The sequence below is a fragment of the Mesoplodon bidens genome, assembly GCF_964165515.1.
Source record: "Mesoplodon bidens genome assembly, chromosome: 7".
NCBI classification, from domain to species: domain Eukaryota; kingdom Metazoa; phylum Chordata; class Mammalia; order Artiodactyla; family Ziphiidae; genus Mesoplodon; species Mesoplodon bidens.
This window is the reverse complement of record NC_138164.1, coordinates 114,477,194-114,499,215: the sequence shown is the minus strand read 5'-3', so window position 1 is coordinate 114,499,215 and position 22,022 is coordinate 114,477,194. Positions and strand designations below refer to the sequence as shown.

The following is a 22,022-nucleotide window of genomic DNA, read 5'->3' as shown; positions in this document are numbered from 1 at the left end:
AGAAGGGCCAGCCAGGCCCTTCCCCAGAGACCGAAGAGTCTTTGTGTCCAGCAGAGAGGCTGGCCATGGGGCTGTCACCAGAGCAGGGGCCAGGCCACAACAGGCCTGAGCAGAGCTGGCCGGGCCCCGGTGTCCCCAGCCCTGGCTTCCCTTCAGCCTGGGGGGCCGCTTGGTTGCAAAGGCCATGGCTTTGTTCCGTGGACCTGGCAGAGGCGAGGGTGGCGGCAGCCTCTGGAGGCCACTGGGGCAGTCACTGGGTGTGGTCCTTTGTTCAAGTAAAGTGGGATCTGAGAACCTCGGGCCTCGTCCAGGCCTCAGCAGGCATGGCCAGTGGGGCCCTTCCCAGTGGGGCACCTGTGGAGGCCCCACCCACCGCCTGCTCACACACCACCTGGGGGGACTGCAAGAGGCAGGAACCTGAGGCCAGGGGACGTCCCCTCCCAGGGCTCAGGCCTGGGGTGAGGGGCTCATGGGGCCAGTGGCCCAAGCCCCAGAGGAGGAATCTCAGGGCCTCCCGGAGCCTCCTTTGGCTCCCCCTCCAAGCCCGTGTGCGTGTGCGCGCGTGTGTGTGTCCTGAAGTATGTAAGTTGCCGCCCCCTCCCATGTAGGTGCACGAGTGTCACCAGGCCTGGGTGCTGCATGCAGGGGGCCCCCGTGAACGCATGTGCTCAAGTGAGCCCCGGTCAGAGGAGATGCGGGGACACAGACCTGAGTGCCTTCTGCACATGGGCCTGGCCCACCGTCCAGTAATGTCCAGTAACGTCCAGTAACGTGGGGGTCTTGGTCTCGCTGGAGAGCATCTCATATGATCTGCGCTCAAAAGTGGCCAACTCTGGGCTAAGTAGAAACCACCTGTCCCTGAGAACTTTAAAAGCTGCTTATCTTGAAAGGCTTTTTTAAAAACTATATGATTTATTTATTGTAAAGTGCACAAATCCTGCAGGAACAGATCAGCTTATTTTTACGTATATATACCCTACATAAAAACCCACGAGGTCAGGACATAGAACACTTCCATCCCACCAGCAGTTTCCTTCCCACCTCCCCAGGGAAGCCTCCCCTGACGCCCCCCACCCCTGCCGCCACAGGTAACCCCTATCCTGGCTTCTCTCACCATAGTACAGTCTTGCCTGTTCTTGAGCCTGCACGGAATCGTATTTGCATACAGCTTTGTCACTGGCTGGCCTTCCTATGAGGAAAGCTGCTATAAAGATTCTGATAGGTATACCTGGTGGACGTGAACACTCATTTCTCTGGATTAAGTATCTGGAGAATACAAAATGCCAGGTCCCAAGGCTACAGCCAAACAGCTTTCCAAAGTGAACCAACACACGTTCCCACCAGCAGCGCATGGGAGTCTGTCACTCCACATCGTCTGCGACACTGGATGTTGTCAGCCTTTTTAATTTTGGCCATTTTAGCAAGCGTATATGGGTACCTCATTCGGGTTTTCATCTGCATTTCCCTAATAGGTAATGCTGTTGAGCACCTTCTCATGGGCTTACTGACATTTGGACATCCTATGTGAAAAGTGCCTGTTCAAATCATCTTTTAAAATCATGTGGTCTTTTCCTTACTGATTTGGAGGCATTCTCAATATATTCTGGCTACAAGTCCTTTATCAGAAAATATCCTTTCCTGGCCTGTAGAGCATCTGTTCATTCCTTTAATGATGCCTTTTGATGTCTAGAAGGTCTTAATTTTAAGGAAGGGTGATTTGTCAAATTTTGTTGTTGTTGTTGTCAGTGTTGCTTGTGTTTTGGGAAATCTTCCAAGGTCATAAAGATATTCTCCTGCTCTCTTCTGGAGGTCTGATGGTCTCTGCCTTCATGCTTTGATCTAAAATCTAACATGAATTAATTTTGTGACTGCTGTGTGGCGGGGATCGTGGTTCATATCTTTTGCACACAGCTATCCAAATTCTTCCAGTACCATTGACTGAAGAGAACATTCCTTCTCCCACTGGATTGCAACAGTGCCTCGGTTATAAACGCAGTGACCACATATGCGTGTTTGTGCTTCTGAATGCTTTATTCTGTCCCGCTGATCTATCCTCTACCTAATACGGCTGTGTTAAAAGTGTATTCTAATACCACATCTCCCTAATACACTCTACTCATCACTGTAGCTTTACAGTACATTTTGAACTCTGGCAGTGTGAGTCCTCAACTTTGTTTTCTTCAAAATTGTCTTGTCTACCTTAGCCCTTTGCTTTTTCACCAATATTTTAGAATCAGCTTGAAAATTGTGCCCCCCGAAAACGAATAAATAAAAGCACTCTGCTATGGATTGGAATTACATTTGACCCATACCTCAAAATTCACCTCTTAACAAATATTGAGTCTTCCAATTTATAAACATATAACCCTCAACTGATTTAGGGCTTCTTTAATTTCTCTCACTAATGTCTAGTATGTTTCTGTGTAGAGGTCTTGTTCACCTCCAGGAGATTTATTCTTAGATATTTTATGAGTTTTGATGCTGTTACAATTGGTGTCTTTTTATTTCATTTTCTAGTTGCTTTTTACTAACATAGAGAAATACAATTGCTTTTTGTATATCATCTTTAAAACCAGTGTCCTTTCTAAATTCATTTAGCAATAGAATAATTTATCTGAAGATTCTGAAGGGATTTTTAACATATATGATTATGTCATTTGCAAATAATGACAAAAGTTTTATTTTGTCCTGTCCAATTATTGTATCTTTCATTTCCTTTTTTTTTTCCCCCCCTCAGTGCACTGGCTGAGACTTTTGGGATAATATTAAGTAGAAACGGTAATGGCGGACATCCTTGTCTATCTCAGGAGGAAAGTGTATAATATTTCACCATTAAGCATGATGTTTGCTTAGATTTTGTTTGCTTTTGTGTTTGTTTTTTACGTAATGGAGTTTCCTCCTATTCCTAGTTCTCTAAGAGTTGTGTTTTTAATTATGAATGGGTCTTGAGTTTTATCACATGTTTTTCTGCATCTTTTGAGTTGCTTATATGTTGTTTTCTTACTTGTTCTGTTGATGTGGTGCATAATGTTGATTGGTTTTCGGCTGCTAAACCAACCTTGCGTAACTGGATTGAACTACACTCGGTCATCTATCTTTACATATGGCATTGGGTTCAATTTGTTGGTACTGCAGGTAGGATATTTGCATCCATGTTTACGAGAGAGATTGGCCTGTGACTTTTCTTTCTTGAAACATCCTTGTCGGGTTTTGATATCAGGGTTATACTGACTCATAAAAATCCTCTAAAAAGATTTGTATAAAATTGGTATTATTTCTTCCCATTTAAGGAAGAATCTACTGGTGAAGTCATCTAGACCTAAGGCTTTTTTGTGTGTAAATTCCAAATCTAATTTATTTAATTAAAATTGGGCAATTTGGATTTTTAAGTTTCTTCTTATGTCTGCTTTTATATATTGTAGTGTTTTTAGGAATTAATCTATTTTTTTTTTTTTTTTTTTTTTTTTTTTTTTAAAAATCTGAAGTTTATTGGAGTTCCTTACTCTCATTTTACAGTTGGTTTTGTTTTAATGTTGAATTTTCGTATGGGCTGGGGTGGTGGTAGGTGATATAATCTGGCTCTGATCTTTTTTTTTTCTGCGGTACACGGGCCTCTCACTGCTGTGGCCTCTCCCGCTGCGGAGCACAGGCTCCGGACGCGCAGGCTCAGCGGCCATGGCTCACGGGCCCAGCCGCTCCGCGGCATATGGGATCCTCCCGGACTGGGGCACGAACCCGTGTCCCCTGCATCGGTAGGCAGACTCTCAACCACTGCGCCACCAGGGAAGCCCGGAATTAATCTATTTTACCTAAACTATCGAGATTATTTTTGTACATAATATCCTCTAAATAGGCTCTTAAAATACCTCTAGTTAGTCTTTTCAGAAAATCAAATTTTGGCTTTGTTGATTTTCCTTAATGAAATGTTCATTTTTTATTTCATTGAATTGTGCTCTTATCTTTATTATCTCTTTCCATCTACCTTCTTGGGATTTAATTTACTATTGTTTAAACTTCTTGAGACAGACTTCGGCCTCTCCTCTTCTCTTAATATATGATTTAAGATCATAAAGTTTCCTCTAAGCACCATTTCATGGTACCTCAAGTACTTATTTAGCTGTAAGTTGTGATACGGGACATTTTTATTATTATTCAATTAAAAGTATTTTCCAATTCTTATCAGATTTCCTCTTCGATCCTTGAGGTATTTAATTTCCAAAACACTTAAGGATTTTCCAGTTATCTTTTTCTTATTCATTTCTAGCTTAATTTCTCTGTGGTCAGAGAACATACATATATGACTTTCTTTCTTTGAAATTTGTTGGAACTTGCTCTTCAAGCCCTGCACGTGGTCCCTTCTGGTAGATGTTCCCTGTGTGCTTGGGAAGCTTAGACACTCTTTGGGCACTGAGCACAGTGTTCTGTAAGCACTGATCACATCAAGTTCCTACTCGGTTTGTTCAGACGTGTCTCTCTTTAGATGTTTTCACAGCTCCTCTATCTGTTACCCACAGAGGTGCATCCACATCTCCCACCATGATTGTGGATTTTCTCTTTTACCTTTAGTTCTGCCAGCTTTTGCTTTATATATATGAAGCTTATGTTGTTAAGTACATACAGATTTAGAATTGATCTCTTCCCACCAAATTTTGACTTTTTTTTTTTTTTTTTTTTGGCCATGTGGCATGTAGGATCTTAGTTCCCCAACCAGGGATAGAACCCCTGCCCCCTACAGTGGAAGCGTGGTGTCCCAACCACTAGACTGCCAGGGAATTCCCTTGACCGCTTTTTAAATGATGAAATATCCCTCTTTATCTCTGGCCGTACTTAAAGTCTTCTTTGTCTGATATTAGTTTACCTGCACTAGCTTTCTTTGGGCAGCACCAATGTATGTCTTTTTCTATCCTTTTACTGTCAACATTTCTATGCCTATCTATTTCAGTATATTTCAGGCAACATCAAATTGTTTTTTTAAATCTCATCGGACAATCTTGGTTTTTTAATTGGAATATTTAGTCCCTCTGCAATGCATGCAATCTACTATCTCACTTTTCTTTTTCCCATTTGTTCCATCCCTTCCTTTTGACTTCCTTTCCTGCTTCTTTGGGTTAATCAAAAATTGTTATTAATTCATTTTTATCCCCTATTAGCTTGTTAATTCTACAGTCCTTTATTATTCCATCAGTGGTTGCCTAGAGATTATCATACACATCCTTGACTCACTGGAGTCGACCTCAGATGGGCACTTTTACCGTTTCCCTGACAACACACGGTGCTCACCACTGTTTATCTCCACTGATGCCTCCTCCCTTTTATGCTATTTTTATCACGTATTTTTAGCTATAGTTATGCCTTAAACCTCAGGAGACAGTATCATGATTATGTCAGTCGAGTTAATTTACTAACTTAAACTTTCTCACATATCTGTCCTTATCTACATTCTTAATTCCTCGTTGTATTTCTGTGCATCCTTCTGGGATCATTGCTCTCTACCTGGGGAGACCCCTAAGTCGTTATTTCAGTGCAGGTCTCCCAGCAGTGAATTCTCTTGGTCTAGTTTTCACCTTTTTTTTTTTTTTTAATTTATTTATTATTTTTGGCTGTGTTGGGTCTTCGTTTCTGTGCGTGGGCTTTCTCTAGTTGCGGCGAGCGGGGTCCACTCTTCATCGCGGTGCGCGGGCCTCTCACTGTTGCGGCCTCTCTTGTTGCGGAGCACAGGCTCCAGACGCGCAGGCTCAGTAGTTGTGGCTCACGGGCCTAGTCGCTCCGCAGCATGTGGGATCTTCCCAGACTAGGGCTCGAACCCGCGTCCCCTGCATTGGCAGGCAGATTCTCAACCACTGCGCCACCAGGGAAGTCCTCACCTTCTTTTTTTATAATTATTGTAGAAAATATACATAACATAAAATGTACCATTTTAACCATGTTTAACTGTATCATTCAGGGGCATTAAGCACATTCACGTTGTTGTGTAACCATCACCATCATCTCCAGAACTGTTTCATCTTCCCAAACTGACACCCTCTTCCCATTGAACGCTCACTCCCCATCCCCCTCCCCTCAGGCCCAGCCCCACCATCCTACTTTCTGTCTCTGTAGACTTGATGACTCTAGGTCCTCATACAAGTGGAACTATACAGAGTTTATCCTTTTGTGACTGGATTATTTCACTTGAACCTTCATTTGTAAGAACGTATTTGATGGGTATAGCATGCTAAGTTGGTAGGAATCTTCCTTGGGCACTTTAAGGATGTCATTCTGGCTTTCATCCTTTCTGTTGACAAGTCTACCATCAGGATAATGTGTCATCATTCCCACCCCCACCCCCCTGACTTTAAAGCTTCTGCAATGGTCCCTGTGCCTTTGGTCTTCAGCAGGGTTACTCTGATGGACCTGGGTCTGTTGTACCTTGTCTCTCTCTCCAGCTGGATCCAAAGAGCTGTTTGAATCTGTGGCCTGATGTCTTCCATCATTTTGGGAAAATTCTGTGCCACTGAGGCTTCAAAATTATTTGTTCTCCATTTTGCTTCCTCTCCCTCTAAGGGGTTACATGTATGAGAACTTCTAACCTTATCTTATATGCCTTACACTTTTTCCTATATGTTTAATTCTACTTTCCCTCCATACTCTAACCTAGCTATTTTCTCCAATCCACAAGTATTCTCTTCTCCTCTGCTATCAAATTCATCTACTGCATTTCTTAATTTCCATGAGTGTCTTTTTGTTCTGGAATTTCCTTTCTTTCTTTTTCATACAGATTTTACTTCTCTGGTGAAATTCTCCATTTGTCGTCTATTTTCTTGAACCTACTTATCAAGTTTATTTTCAAGTCCTTATCTAAAAACTCTGAAGCAAACCAATTCATCTGTTTGCTCCTGAGTCTGTGGGTCAGCATACTGGGCTCCTCATCTGGCTGGTCTCACCTGGCTCGTCCAAGCGGCACCTTGGTGGTGACTGGGTGGTCTCAGCTAGCCTCTGGAGTCTGGAGCTGTCGGGCTGTCAGCCAGGGTGTCTCAGCTCTCCTCCACGTGGCTTTTCTAGCAGCCCAGCTCAGACATGTCCACATGGCAGCAGCATTCCATGATGATGGAAATAGTTGGGGGGAGCTCTGATCGGGGGGAACTGCAAAGGATTTACACCCATCTCACCTCCCCCCGCCCACCCTCTGGCCATAACTTTTTACGTTCCCCCCAAAGTAAAATTCACTCACCCCTCCAAGAGACACCAAAGTCTCACGTGATTAGAGACTGCACCCTGTCCAAAGTCCAGCATCTTACGATAGGCCTTTTTTTTTTTTTCAGCCTCTGCCCAATGCCTGGTCCCTAAACCAGCACTATGTGTTTCAGGATTTTGATATGATGTACCCCACTTTGGGGTCCTAATTTCTTTTAATCTATTGCAGCATGGAAAACCACACCTAAATTTAGTGGCTTCACACCACAGCTCTTTCCTTATTCATGAGTCTGTGGGTCAGCAATTTGGGCTCGGCTCAGCTGGGAGATTGTCCTGCTGGCTCTGCATGGGGTGACTCTCACAGCTGCAGTCCCCTTGGAAGCTTATCAGGGCCGGATGGTCGAAGATGGCCTCAATTCACATGCCTATTGCTTGGTGCTGGCTCTTGGCCAGAGCACCATGATTCTCCACGTGGCCTCGCCAGCCAGCCGGCTCAGGTGGTTCAAGCAACCATATTCCAAGAGCACACAAGTTATACATGATGGGACTCCCCCAGCATTCTTTTCATCACAATAAGGGTCAAGGTCAGCCCAAATTCAAGCAGTGGGAAAACCAACTCTATCTCTTGATGCAAGAGCTACAAGTCTTTAAGGCATTGAACCTACCACATCTTTAGATCTGTTTCCGTGGTCTGTTTTGTCCATTTGTTTTCAGTCTGTTGAGTATTAAAAACAAAATAGAGGCTCCATGATCTTATCCCTACAGATAATTCAGTTTTCTCTGGCGTGCAAAAGGTGCGGGACGGAGCACTTTGCTCCAGGTGGGGATTGAGGTGATTTGAGGCTATGGCAGGGTTGGGGGGGGTCCCATCTGAAAGCTTGGGGTGTTTGCCAGGACCCCGTCTCCTTGGTGACTCTGAATCGCAATTCTCCTCTCCCCAGTGACGTGAGTCTGTGGAGGCTTCTGCTTAGCTTTTTATCCTTCTAGCAGCTGCTTCTTGCTCCGTTTCTCAGAATCTCACCCCATGCTGTGCAGCTTAGTTCACAAATGTTTCAAGGGGAAATTGCATGAAAGGGGGCTTCCTTCTCTGTGGCCCCCCATTCACCAGGATCTTGGCCCATCAAGTCCTGGATGTCTTTGCAGCCCTGGACTCCTGTTTATCTTGCCAGCCCAGGGAGCCCCCTGCCCCCCCATTCGGCTAGTGTGCCCCACACAACAAACGCACAAGCGCACACGTGGGCTCTCCCAGCTTGTTTCTCTTCTGAGATCTCAGCCCTTGGAGTCTTTCTTGCTCTCAAAGCCATCACACAGCTGTGGTGGTGTTCTCAGCAGAAGGTTTGGTCAGATGCAAGCTTCAGAGCCAGAAGCAAAATCCCCACTGGTTCCACGTGGATGTATTTCCTTCCGGTCTTTTTCCTATGAACATATATATATATATATATATATATATATATATATATATATATATATCAACGATTGTGTTTCCCTTTTTAATGATGTTTCTAGAAGGAACTTCAGAGGGGATACCACACGGTCTCCTTAACAGGGTGGCTCAGGTGGTAACTATCCCTGGCTAATTTGTCCGGCAGCCCTATATTTTCCAAGTGGGTACCGGTGGGCGGGCTATAAAACCTTCCAGCTGAAAGGGGCCTTAGCTGTCAGCTGTTTGTAACCCCTCCCCACTCTACTAGTGAGCAGCCAGAAGGCCCAAGGGTAGAAAGAAGCTTCTGTGGCTCTACCGTGAGTGAGGGGCATAGCCATTGCCAAGTCGGGACCCTGACTCCTATCCCACTTCTGAGCGACGAGCAAGGCGAGGGTCCCTCTAGGGTCATCCCCCTAATTTAAAGCCTCTTGGCCTCAGCTTCTCCTCCTGCCACCAGGATGTGAGCTTGCAGACCCCCATCCGAGGCGGTTGAACATTCTCCTTGTTTCTGGAAAGGCCCAGCCCTTTGTCGGGGGAGGGGGGCACATTTGGGAAGCCTCCGAGCCTCTGACAGTGGTGGGCGCGGGATGACCATCATGGTCCCCACTCACGCCCTCCTCCCCATTCTCCACTGCAGGCTGCGGGAGCACCACCGGGCCACCATCAAGGTCATTCGGCGCATGCAGTATTTTGTGGCCAAGAAGAAATTCCAGGTGAGTCCTGTACTCAGCCCTCCTGCCCTGGTCCACCCTGAAAGCCCCTCTCCCACCCACAGCACAGGCTGCGGGGTCTCCATACCCTGCCGTATCTGAGACCTGACCCTTCACCCGTCAAACACCCTGCCATGACTTCAGGATCCGTCCCCAAGACAGCAGACCCTGGAGGGACACCTCCCTCATCGGCCTGGACCCTGAGGCCCAGCACAGAGCCCAGATGCACGCAGAGCCCGAGGGCTCCCTGGCCCCTCCCACCCCCCACCAGACAGGAGTGGGAGTGAGTCAGGGAGGGTGCGGAGCCCGCCCTGCGTCACCTGGGCAGGAAGTGCTCTGTCCCAGGCGGCTCAGGGCTCTTGTCCCCCTCGCCCACCCTGTGCGAGTCGGAACAGAGGGGAGACCCAGCCCTGCTCTGTGCCCCGGGGTGGCCCACCTTTGCAGGGACAGGTAGGGTCTCTCTGGCTGGGCGAGGCTGGAGACCGTGGGCTTCCCCATCGGCACTCCTTCCAGGGGTGGGTCTCCTGCAGCAGCCCCTGGGAGCCCGCAGAGGAAGCCAGCTGGCGGCAGGCTTGGTGCCCTCCTTCCTACGTGGGGACCGTCCTCCATCTGAGGAGCGGGACCCAGCTCAGCCCTGACTCTGAGAACATGGAAACTTAGGAAGCAGGGACCCTTGGTGGAGGTCATTCTCTTTCCACAAGGCTTGGCCACCGGTGCCTTTCAAAAGTGAGTCCTTGGTGGAGCCAGGACTGGGGGTCGCCCAGAACCAACCAATATCCACATCCCCTGGGCCTGCTTCGCCAAGCAGGGGAGGTTGGGAGTGGCTTGTTCACACCCCCTGGGAGGTCACAGTGAGGCTGGGACAAGAGCCAGCCCCCTCCAGGCCGTGCCTCCCACCCCAGGCTGAAGGCTTGACACTGGCTCGTTCCAGCCCCCTCAGCAGAGCCCTCACCCGCTCAGGCCACAGAGCCAGACTCGGTGCGGGGTTCTGGAAAGACCCCACCCCCTGGCAGCCCTGGGGAAGAACCCTTCCCCCGCTGGTAGTGGGAACAAGAGCCCAAGGTGCTGGCCCAGGACAGCATCCACGGGTGCCCAGCCCTCACACAGGCTCTGCCACGACACGACCGCCACTGATCCCGGCCCCAAGGACAGCCCTGGTGAGGCCCTGCCCCGGCCGCCCCGTTCCTCCGGCTACCCGGCAGCACCCGTGGCCCCCTTGGTTGGGTGGTTTGCACACAGAGTCCCCGGTGGCATCCTGCTGCCTGCCCGTCTGTCTGCCTGTAGCCCTGGAGGGGGGCCGTTCCCCACTAAACTGGGCCAAGTTGTGCTAAGGCTCCCGCCAGGGCCTGGGACTCCTCATTGTTGAAACAAAAGAGTTGTGGTGAATGCTATTGTCGGCCGGCGCCAGGAGGTCTGCGCAGCAGTGTTCTGGGCGAGATCCGACGGCCCCGGACAGAGGGCGTCTGGGTTCTGTGGCTGTTCCTTCCCCGAGGGCCCGCTGCCCTGGCGGTGCCAGCAGAGGGGTGGCTTGGCGGAGCAGGGAGCTCAGGGGGTGCTGGGTGAGGGCGGACTGGCCTCCTGGGGAGGGGGGAGGAGGAATGGCAGGAACCCCCTCAGGGGTCAGGTCTGGGCAGGACTGCTCCCAAGAGCAGAAGAGGCCCCCAGAAGGGCCACAATGTGTCGCCCTCGCTGGAGGGCCGTTGGTGGTGACGTCTAAAACCACAGACGTCAACCTGGGGAGCAGAGGGGTCAGCGGGGACTCTTCCAGGATGGGGACGGTCCCCAGCCTGAGCAGCTGGGCCACCAGCGTTCCAGAGCAGGCCCCGGCAGGGCAGAGGCCATAACCTGCTGCCTGGGGCACTGTTGGGCCACGCAGGGCCGTGCCAGGGTGGACACCAGGCTTCCTGGGGGCTGCTTCCAGGGTCTGGGGCACCCAGCAGGGCAGGCGGAACCTTGGGGCTCATGGCAGGCCCATCTCTGGGGGTGATGTGAGCAGCTTCCAGCTCAGAGCCACAGACCGCCCTGGGCAGATGGGCGCCACAGTGGCTGGAGCAGCTGTGGACGCTGGTGAGCGCCCGTCACAGAAATGCAGGCAAGAACACTGGCTGCTGACCTCCCTTCCAGGCCGAGGGTCTCCCTTTCCGCCGCAGGACATAGGCCAGGGTCCTGCGAATGGCCTGGAGGCTTCTGGAAGGAGGCTGGGCAGCCTCACCTTCCCTGCTCCCTGCCCCTCCCCTCGTTGCAGGACCCCTGGGGGGCCTTCAACAAATTGGACGGGGCCCTCTGAGTGGAGGCGCTCCTGGGAGCTTCCTGGTTTGCCCTCGGGTACAAAGGCTCTTGAGCAAGGCCAGAACCTGGGGCAGCAGGAGGGATGGACAGCAAGAGGCCTCCAGGAAGGAGGGACCCACGGAAGTAGAAGCGGTGGACGAGTCCCTGTTAGTGAGGGGCTCTGTGGGGCTCCAGGGGTGGCCCCCCACCCAGGCCCGGCTGTCAGGGATGCTGTCCCTTCCCCTGCAGCAGCCCGTCTGTCTGTCTGCTGCACGCCCACCCCCATCTGGCCTCAGGGGCTGCAGAAGTGGCGGGTGGCCCCCCTGCCCTCCTCGCCGACCGCTAAGTACCCAGCTGGCCGCCCCTGCGTCTGGCCGGAGGAGCCAGAGCCTCTTAGCCCTTCACGTTTGCCTTGAACTCACATGTCCACCGGCGGTCAGTCTGGACAGCCCGGCATTATCTCGGCTCATCTCAGGCTCCTGCTGCTGCCAAGGAAATGAGCTCTAGAGAGAAAGCTGAGATGATGTCTCCAGCTGGGCCCCAGGCCACCCCTCGACAAAGGCCTCCAGGAGCTCTGAGCAGACCCCGGTTGGGGGGCGGGAGGTGAACTTCTCAGCTCCGAGATGAGTCTCAGGGGGCCTGGGACCCCACCGCGCCATGGGTCCTGGGTGTCAGCCGGGCGTCAGTTACCCTGTTGTGGTCCACACCCTAGACAAGGCGAGGCCGGAGGGTGGGGGGCCTGCTCACAAACCCCACCCTCCCTCGCTTCTGCAGACATGCACACGCATGCCCGGGCACACACACACACACCTGTCACCTGTACTCTTATGCCTTCCCACAGGGACATCCGTATACATTTGTGCACACAGAGGCTCTTAACACGCTCAGGTGCCCAAATTCACCTGCACGCAGTGGGCCGTGACCTCCCAGGGTGTCTGGGAGACCAGGACAAGGACCCGCTCCATTCCAGGCCAGGCCTGCCCCACTTTGACCGCTGAACCCAGCCTTCCCCTCTTCTGATCCCACCCCAGACGGCGCCGGCAGGCCTGGAGGTGCCCAGTGTCACTCACGGGAGGCCAAGATCACAACTCAGTGGCGTGTGCGCTGAACAGCAGTGCAGACCCTGGGCGCAGCCGCAGACCCTATCACAGCCACCTCAGGCTCTCCTGGCAAGAGCCAGTTCAGGACCCGCTGGCCTTTCTCACCTACCATCTTACTTCATCCCCACTCCCTCCCTGTCAGCCAGAGGGCTCAGCATCCCCATCTCACAGAAGGACAAACTGAGCCCTGGGGTATCACCACTAGCCTGTAGCTAAGTGCCACTGTTACACTTGTCATGAAGCTGAGTGTGTGGCAAGTCAGAGAGCCTGCCAGAGTCCCACCCCACTCCTGACCCTGAGGCTCCACCATGGGCCTCGACATGTAGGCCACAAAGGGACACAGGGTGGTGTGTCCAAAGCAGGGCTGGGTGTTACCTGTGCGGGCCCCACCTGGCAGATCTTGTGGGAGCAGGAACCCCCTGGAATTCTTGTGCCCAGAGTCCCTGACAGGGAGGAGGATTCTGCGCTGCCTCGGGATTCCTGGGGTCCAGGACGATGTGGGGAGCCGCGAGGACTTAGTTAAGCCGCCAGCGTTGATGGCAGGGCCCCTGGACATGTCCAAAGGGTGCCCAGAGATCGAGGCAGGGCCCTGCCCTCAGGGGAACCCCATCTTTCTGGAAGGTGGAGGTGGCCCTACCCTTAGCCTGGGGTAGCCCCAGTCTCTGGGGTGGCACCCCAAGGAGAAGGAGGCCTCAGGTGGGCAGGGAGGACAGGTGCCCTGGGGCTCCCGGGTTTGAGACCTGGCCCTGACCCTCAACGGGCATCTGTGCCTTATTACTTCTCACCCTCTGACCCGCCGGCCCCGCCCTGCCCTGCCAACAGTCTGGCGTGTCTCTCGGGCCCCCTACACTCCCCAGCAAGAGGCAGTAACCTCCCAGCCCATCACTAGTGTGGGCCCTTCAGGGTTAATGAGACCACCTGGGGCCCCCAACCCTGTCTCCCCGCGGTTCTCCCAATAGAAGTGGCCTGTGTCCCCACACGGCTCTGGCTCGCTTGTATGGGTGAAGGGCCTCCTGGGCCATCAGACCCTGATGCGGCCAGCCGGATGCTACCTGGGCGAGACCCTCAGACCGTAAGCTCCTGGGATAGAGGCCATAAGTGCGGCTGGAGGTTTTGCTGACATCGTGAGAAGCCCCGTTCTCTCTGTTGTGGTTTCACCTGAGCCCCGGATGCATTTATGGGCTCAGGGCTGGCGCCGAGCCTGGAGCTCTGGGGTCACCTTCCCCGCCCCCATGGCCCCAGGTCTGCCGTGGGACCATCCTCTCTTCCTAGGCAGCCTGGGAGCCCCAGCAGGAGGCCTGTCCGCCGGGGCCACCCCTGCTCAGCTCAGGGGGCTGCCTGGGAAGGGGGTGGGGTGGGCCACCTCCCCGCCCCAAGAACAGTGGTTGCGCCGGCCAGCAAGTGTGTGGAGGGTGAGCTTGGGGCGCAGGCAGGCAGGCGGTGGCCGCACAAAGCTGTGCCCTCCACCCAATGACTGGCAGCCATGCTGGCCCCCCGCCCCCGGGCCCTCAGCTGGGCCAGCTCTTCCAAGGCAGCTTGAAAACAGGGACCGGTGGCCTGGAAAGGAAGAGTGGGCAGGTCCCTGCGGGGGAGTGGGCAGGAAGCTGAGGCCCAGAGAGGCCGAGGTACTGGCCCAGGGTCACCCAGCTCCCGGGGGGGATGAGCCCGGCCACTGCATGTGCGCTGATCCAGGCCTGCCCCGTGGTGCCACGTGGGCAGCTCCTTAAACCCTGGAAGACCGCGGAAGGTGGGTGCGGGCGCGCGTTAGCACTGAGCCCGCAGCGTGACTCTCTCTCCCACCGCAGCAAGCGCGGAAGCCCTACGACGTGCGGGACGTCATCGAGCAGTACTCCCAGGGCCACCTCAACCTCATGGTGCGGATCAAGGAGCTGCAGCGGAGGTGGGCGCGGGGCCCGGGGGGGGCGGAATCTGAGCGGGCGGGGGAGGGGCAGGCGCTCACTCCACACATGGCCACGCCTCACATCCCAGCACACACCCTGTGAGCAGGGGCCAGGCCCAGCCCCAGGAGACACCACCTTCGGGAGAGACTCTACCAGTTGGGAGCCGACGTCCTCTGGCTTCTGACTTGGGGCCCACAGAGCTCATCCTCTTGGAAGCAGCGTGGTCCTTGGGGACCTGCGTGGGCTCAGACCAGCTGCATCTCCATGGTGGGCTGGCCTGGGAACCGAGCTCTGTGCGACGCAGGGTGTGGCTGGGAGACGTGCCTGTCCTGACCACAGGCCAGGCCAGGGGCTCAGGCTGCCCCCGCCCCTGTCGCTGCCCTACTACAGGGACGTGAAGGCCACCCAGCCCAGCGACCTGGCCTCGCCCCGGAAGGGCCCACCTGCAGGCCTGCCTCTCTGGGATCATTCAGGACACTGGGCCATCCTGGGACCCTGCTGTGCCCAGGGAGGGTGACAAAGGGACAGCCCAACCACTGCCCTTCACCTCTGAGCGCCGCCCCCCCAAAGCCCCCTTGGGAGCATGGGCCTCTGGAACCTGGGAGGCACCTGGCTGGTTTTTGGCTGGCAGTGAGGGGTGGCCCCCAGAAGGGGCGGGCAGCTTGTCTTGCTGGGCACATCAGCCCATCCACCCACCGACAGGCCAGATGTCCGTGCAGTGCCCCGGCCAAGCATGAGCTGGTCTCCGTCTCCCTCCCTCCCCCCCAGGCTGGACCAGTCCATCGGGAAGCCCTCCCTCTTCATCTCCGTCTCAGGTGGGTTTCTGCATCGAGACACCCTGGGCCCTACCATCCCTCCACCCACACCTGCCTCTTCCACCATCAGAAAGTGCATGTCTGGCAAGGAAATCCAGAGAGGGGGGCAGGTAGACCCACCCTAAGCAAATTGGCTTCGAACATGATTTACAAGGGATTTTCAGTTAGTGAAAGAACCTGCATGCGTCCTTATAAATGGCAGTCTTTTCTAGGCTATTGATGATCTGAGTGTGGAAACGTAACCAGGACCCTGGGAAGGTGGGGACCTGGCAGTGGGGTTGGGGGGTGAGCAGCCAGCTAGAATGTTGGGGAGCAAGGTGGGTGCCGCTCTGCAGCTCTGAGGCACAGACTCATGTCCTCCGGAGAGCGGCTAGGGGGTCACACCAGGGAGGGCAGGGACAGGCCAGTTCCTTGGGGCTGCCCTAGCCCAAGTTCAAGTGGGAGGCGCAGCTCACTCAGGGACAGGACGGCAGGAGCCGCAGGGGCGGCAGGCCTCCCCGGCCAGAGCAAGTGCCCCCTTGGGGCGGAATGTCCCCTTTGTACAGCGGGCACCGTCTCAGGCAGCCCCCGGGCAGGGTGGGTGCCTGTCCTCTGAGGCTCTCGAAGGTCACAGAACCGGAAAGAGTGGAGTGGGGACAAGACAGCCAGCGCCCGGCTCACCCACGGCCGCCCCTGAAGTTCTCACCTCAGAAGAGCTTCTAAGAGACATTCCCATAGGTTCAGGCCTTTGACCCTCACTCCCTCAGCCCCATCGCCCTTCTCCCCGAGCCCAGTCGGGGTCACCTGCCCACCCCTCCCCGTCTGCCAGCCCAGGCGTCCCTGACTTGGGTGCTTTAACCCCACAGAGAAGACTAAGGACCGAGGCAGCAACACGATCGGTGCCCGCCTGAACCGCGTGGAGGACAAGGTAGGCACCTGAGCCCGCGCCAGCTCTCGCGGGCCACGCAGCATCGCTTGCTGGCGGGCGGTGGGCAGTGTCCTTGCGGCCCGACGGCGCTGTCCACAGCGGCGTTTCACTCTCCAGCTCTGTCCTGAACGTGCAGGGCTTGGCTGGTGCCCTAGGTGTCTGCGGTCTCCCTCCCTCCCTCCCTATTTCCTTCTTTCCTTCCTTCCATCTGTGCCCGGTGTGCGCTCCCTGACGTAGGGCTCCAGCTCCTCTCCCATGTGCACTGGGCGTCGGTCCCCACGGGAGGAGGACGCTCAAGGCCAGGCTGGCTTAGACCTCTGACAAGTGGCATCATTGTTGGCAAGTGGCACCGAGTGCCCGCAGTCCCCTCCCTGGCATAGCTGAGGACCGCCCAGTGCACGCTGAGGTGGGCAGTGCTGTCCACGCTGCCTGCGGCTCCCTCAGCGCCCAGCCCGCTTGCACTCAGGGACTCAGAGGTGCTGACAGGGACACGAGGGTGCATCAAGGGGGGAGGAGGGGATGTGGGCTCCGGGACCGTCCTCCGCAGGGTCCGGACAGCGAGGGAGGTGGGGAGTGATGGCCGAGGCCCTGCTGGCTGTCCGGGTGGGACGTGGACGCCGTGCTCCCTCCGCTCCAGGGCACCGGCAGCCTCAGTGGCCGGGACACCCCGGTCCGCGCCGGGCTCTGTGCCCGCGGCCCCGCCTCTCAGCTCCGGAACCCCTTCCCAGGGCATCCTGGGAGCCTCGGAGGAGCTGTGGGATGGGAGGGGGCGGCCTGCTGCCCTTTGAAGTCTCCGTGGTTGGGAGCAGGCTGTTATCTTGCCGAACAGCTCATTCATCTACATGGACTTTATCTGAGAGCAGCCAGGGGGCTAAAAATAGAGGAATTTCGGTTGAGCAGGGAGTGCATCCGACTCTCGGTTTCCTGGGCAACGCCTGGCTCTGGCCCGTGTCCATCTCTGCTGCAGCTGGGCAGGCGGGCAGGGGCACAGCTCCGGGTTCCTGCCCCACTCACCCTGGCCTGGGCCTGCAGGACGACCCTCTGCCCACCGACAGTCTTCCCCGGCCTGGGCGGGTATGGGGCCACAACGCTGTACGTGGGGGAGGGCCGCTGTCCAGGTGCCCACGGGGGCCCTCACTTCGGGCCTGGCCCTCTGGGGCTGTGTGATGCCAACACCCTGACCCCGCCGGAGGGCTGGCCCGTCTCGGTCAGCACAGGCCTCAGCGGGCCTGGTGGCTCTCCTTTGCCCAGGCAGATGGTCCAGTGGCAGACTCCCTGTCTGGCAGGATGGGTACTGAAACTGGGAACGGTCAGCTCCCCAGGCAGAGCGGCATCAGAGGTTCTGGGGCCTGGACTCCGCCTCTCTGGTGACCCGTCCTTGGCTTTCACTCTTCTTCTTATGTGGGACCAGGGACTCGGGGCTGGCACATTCCAGGAGAAGCAGCAGGTGGCCACGCCCATTACAGCAGACCAGGCACCCGGCGGGGGGCGGGGGGACCGGTGGGGCGGGGCTTCCAGACATCAACGGATGCAGAGGTAGAGCCGGGGAAAGGACCCAGGCGCCACCCCCCCACCCCCCACCCCCCACCCCGCTGCCTCCTTGCCCAGCTCTGGAGCAGCTCTGGCCAAGGCAGGCTTCACTGACTGGCCCCCGCCGCTGGCAGGGGTCGTGGTGGCCCATGGGCACGTGAGCCGGCCCCCACCCAGCAGCTCTGGGAGCGCCCCGCTGCCCTGTCATCCAGATGCGCTCACCCCTTCTCAAGTCCCTGCCCTGGTCTGGTTCTGTCCCCGGTCCCACTGTCCTGGGCCTCTCTTATGGCTCTGCCCACTGCTCCTCGGGACAGGCCACCCCTTGAAACCTAAAGCAGAGCCTGGTGTCCTCTGGGGGTGACGATGGGTAGGAGACAGGGTCCCCTGGAGCCATCTGGCAGCCGGTGGGGGTCCGAGAACCAGGGCTCAGCCCTTGTTCAGCCAGGGTCGGTGTGGTGGGCTGAGGTGCGGCCCACGTTGGCCTTGGGGGTACAGAATTATGGGCCCACATTTCTTCAGATCTGAACAACAAAGGGAAGGGTTTTCTGGAGTCCCTGATCCCCGGGGGCAAGGTTGGGAGCAAGGACCCTGGTGGCCTCCACCGTCAGGCTCTGCGCCCGGGACAGGGGCCGTTTCTGGGCAGCAGGGATTCCGGGTGTCCCTCACACACTCAGGGAAATGGGCTCTGTGTCGCCTTCGTCCCTCTCCTGCCTCCCAGGAGCTGGTTCCGCCCAAGAGGCACAGTCACGCCGCCAGTCTCAAGGCAGGGAGCAGGCCGTGCTCCATGCTGAATCTCTGCCCCGTGGACACGTGCTGGACCCGGGCAGAGGCTGCCGTGGGCCGGCGTCCAGCTCAGGCTGCCCAGCCCCGCCCCCGCTAGCCGATGCCCCCCTCGGGGACAGACCCTGGGAAAGGGCCCCGCCGGGCCCAGAGGGCACAGTGGCGTGTCCCAGGCCCCACGTTATCACCACAGCCATCGGGACCATAAACAACCCCCCTCGCAATCCTGCTGACTGAGGGAAGTTGGGGGCAGGAAATCCAGCAGCCGTCCAGCCCTGGGAAGCCCAGCAGGCCTGCAGTGGTGGCAGTGCCAGCCGGCCCGCCAGCCCCAGCCGGAGCCCCGGACCTCCCCCAACCCCACCGGGCTGGCCTCAGGCCGGAAGGGAGCCTGGCCCCCAACTGCTTCCTCATCTCAGCTCAGGCCCTCCGCGGTGACGGTGGTCCCATCCCGGCCGGCTCACTCAGCCACAGGACGAGGGGCTTGGAGAGGAGGGGGAGGGGACTTCGGGGTGCACAGCGGCTGCCCCCATCCCCGTCTTGGGAGCAGGTCATTCTGAGGGTCAGTGGCCGGGCTGTCCACTTGCAGGGAGCCACCAGGGGTGGGGGAGGCCAGCTCAGCTTGTTCGGGGGGGCCTCCATCTCCCGGCAAGGAGTCCCCTTCCCACGTCCAGTCCAGGGGCCACGTGGGCTGGAGGGCCCCCCCCACAGCCTTCTCTCCGGGATCCTGCAGCCTCGTGGCAGCTCGCACTCCTGCTCAGAGGCCCCCACCCCCCCTCAGGATGCCCCCTGTCCCTGGCCTAGGCTGGCTGTGCAGGCCTGCCTGGCTCCTGGGGCACGGGGAGCAGACACAGCATTCCCCCACCGCAGCCTGCACCCCACTGGCCTGGGGAGCCCGCTGGCCCCCTTAGTTGTGCGAGGAGAGGGCTTGAACTGCTTTGTCACGTTGCGTTCTCTACTCTGGCAAGGACTCGTTTGCCCAAATAAAGTCTCTTTTACCACTGGGGAAACTGAGGCCCGGAGAGGTTGAGCGGTTGCCTAGTTAGCTGGTTAGGTAAAGAGCTGGTCCCGGCGGAAGCCACAGACAGAAGGGGAGATAAGGTGGAGAGAGACAGAAGAAAGCAGAAGAGTATTTCACAAACAGAAGGGGTCTGTCTGGTCGAGAAGAGGCCGGGAAGGAACACTGAGGGCCAAGGTGAGGGCAAGCAGCAAGGTCCACGGGCGGCAGCGGTCAGACTCCGACACGCCAGGCCCTGGGACGGGTCCTGAGAACGCGGCCCCCAGCCCCCCGGCCCCTCCCTGTCAGGGCTGCTCCGGGGCAGGGACCCTGGGGCTCTCTGGGGACCCGATGGAGAAGTCTGCTCCCACCTTCCTCCCCCAGTGTGTATTCTTAGCTCCGTCCCCAGGACCTGCTGCAGTGTTTACATTGAGCCCTGTTTATTTTGCAAGCTCAGCTCACACTGCTTTTGCTGATATGAGGAACACAGTGGGCTGGGAGAATTTCTTTCTTCTCTGTTTTTGCCGGAAATGTTCATGGCTCAGAGCCGGACGCAGGGAGTCCTGGGTTTCCAGGCCCCAGTTCAGAGACTGTGGGTGGGAAGGGCCCCCCCAACCCCCGACATTCCTTCCACCACCCCCCGGCCTAGAACCCTGGCCAGACACACCTTTCTCCCGGACAGGAATGCCCCCCAGGCCGGGGTCCCCACCACCTCACCTCCCCAGCCCCTGCCCTGGACCAGGTAGGCCCGGTCACCCAGGACCGGGCGTCTGCCCCAGACCCCCATCCTCCTGCTCTATCTCCCTCCCAGACTTCTCCGTCCACCAGGCCTAAAAGCTGGACCCGGGGTCCTAGTCATCCCAGCCACACCCCCTGCTCCTACCACCACCCCGAGAGCCCCTCAAAGCTGCTCACCCTTGCCCGCCAGCTGCACATCCTCCCCGCTGAGTTCAGGCCTTTATCATCTTGGGCTTAGATTATTTTTCCAGACATCTATGTGGGCTCTGGCCTCTCCCCACCACACACCAGTCCTTCACATCGTATAAGCTTTCTTAAACACTGCTGAAACCCTCCTGCTACGATTTTCTTCGGAGTTTTTCTGTCCACATTTGTGGGTGAGATACGTACTTACAGTGTCCTCATTGGGTTATGGTATCCAATGTATGTGAGCCTCACAGAACGAGTTGAGAAGTGTTCCCTCTTCTTCCATATTCTAGACTATTTTGTATAGGATGAGGATTCTCTTCCCCTGAGTGTTTGGGGAAACTTGGAGGTAAAGCCACCTAGGCCTGGTGCGTTCTTTGTGGGCAGGTTTTTAATCGAGTCAATGACTCGGATGTTTATGGGACAGTTGGGGTTTTCTATCTCTTCTTGTGTCAGTTTTGATAAGTTGCATATTTTAAGAATTTGTCCATACCATCCTAGTTTTCACATTTATTGGCATTTATTATCATCTTAGCATCTGTATCATCAGTGGTTAGGCCCCTTTTTTATTGCCAATATCGTTTGTTTGTGCCTTCACTTTTTTCCATTGGTCAAGCCTGCCAGCTAGTTGACAACTTTATTCATGCTTTCAACAAACTTTTGACCTAGTTGATACTCTCTTTTGTCAGTTTTGTTTTGTTTCACTCACTTCTCTTTATTTTCTTCCTTCTATTTACTTGGGCTTAATGTACTATTCTTTAACTTCTTAGGTTGGATAATTATGAATTCTAAAACTGTCTAGATTTCTAAGGTGTGCATTTAAGACTATACTTTTATTTTTCTCTAAATACCACTCAAACTTCATCCCCCAGGTTTTGATATATAGCATTTAATTTTAATGTTCATTCACGCAAAGATTTTTCTAGTCTCCATCATGACCTCTTGTTTATCTCAAGGAGCTATTTTGGAATATGATTTTTGTCATTGTTGTAATTGTTATTCCTCTATTGTCAAAGAGAGTGATCTGTAGGGTATCGATCTTTTTTTTTTAATAAACTTGTTTATTTATTTATTTTTGGCTGCGTTGGGTCTTCGTTGCTGTACGTGGGCTTTCTCTAGTTGCAGCGAGCGAGGGCTGCTCTTCGTTGCGGTGCACGGGCTTCTCATTGCGGTGGCTCCTCTTGTTGCAGAGCATGGGCTGTAGGCACGCAGGCTTCAGTAGTTGTGGCACATGGGGTTCAGTAGTTGTGGCTCACAGGCTCTAGAGCGCAGGCTCAGTATTTGTGGCGCACAGGCTTCGTTGCTCCATGGCATGTGAGACCTTCCCAGACCAGGGTGGATTCTTAGCCACCGTGCCACCAGGGAAGTCCTGTAGGGTCTCTTGGAACATTGTGAAATATGTTTTACAGGTACAACATGTCATCAACTTTTGTAAATGTACCTTCTGTGTTTGAATACCATGTGTATTCTGAAGTTGCTGGGTGCAGTGTTATACTT

The 22,022-nt window shown here is 55.2% G+C and overlaps 1 protein-coding gene across 1 annotated transcript in view; it reads left to right on the top strand.

Moving 5' to 3' along the window:
- KCNQ1 (potassium voltage-gated channel subfamily Q member 1) overlaps positions 1 to 22,022 on the top strand; it is a 350,679-nt gene that overhangs the window by 264,178 nt on the left and 64,479 nt on the right. The window contains exons 12-15 of the mRNA XM_081239644.1: positions 9,234 to 9,309; positions 14,480 to 14,574; positions 15,344 to 15,390; positions 16,236 to 16,297. Coding sequence (XP_081095770.1) covers positions 9,234 to 9,309; positions 14,480 to 14,574; positions 15,344 to 15,390; positions 16,236 to 16,297 — 280 coding nt within the window. The remainder of the gene's footprint in view (positions 1 to 9,233; positions 9,310 to 14,479; positions 14,575 to 15,343; positions 15,391 to 16,235; positions 16,298 to 22,022) is intronic.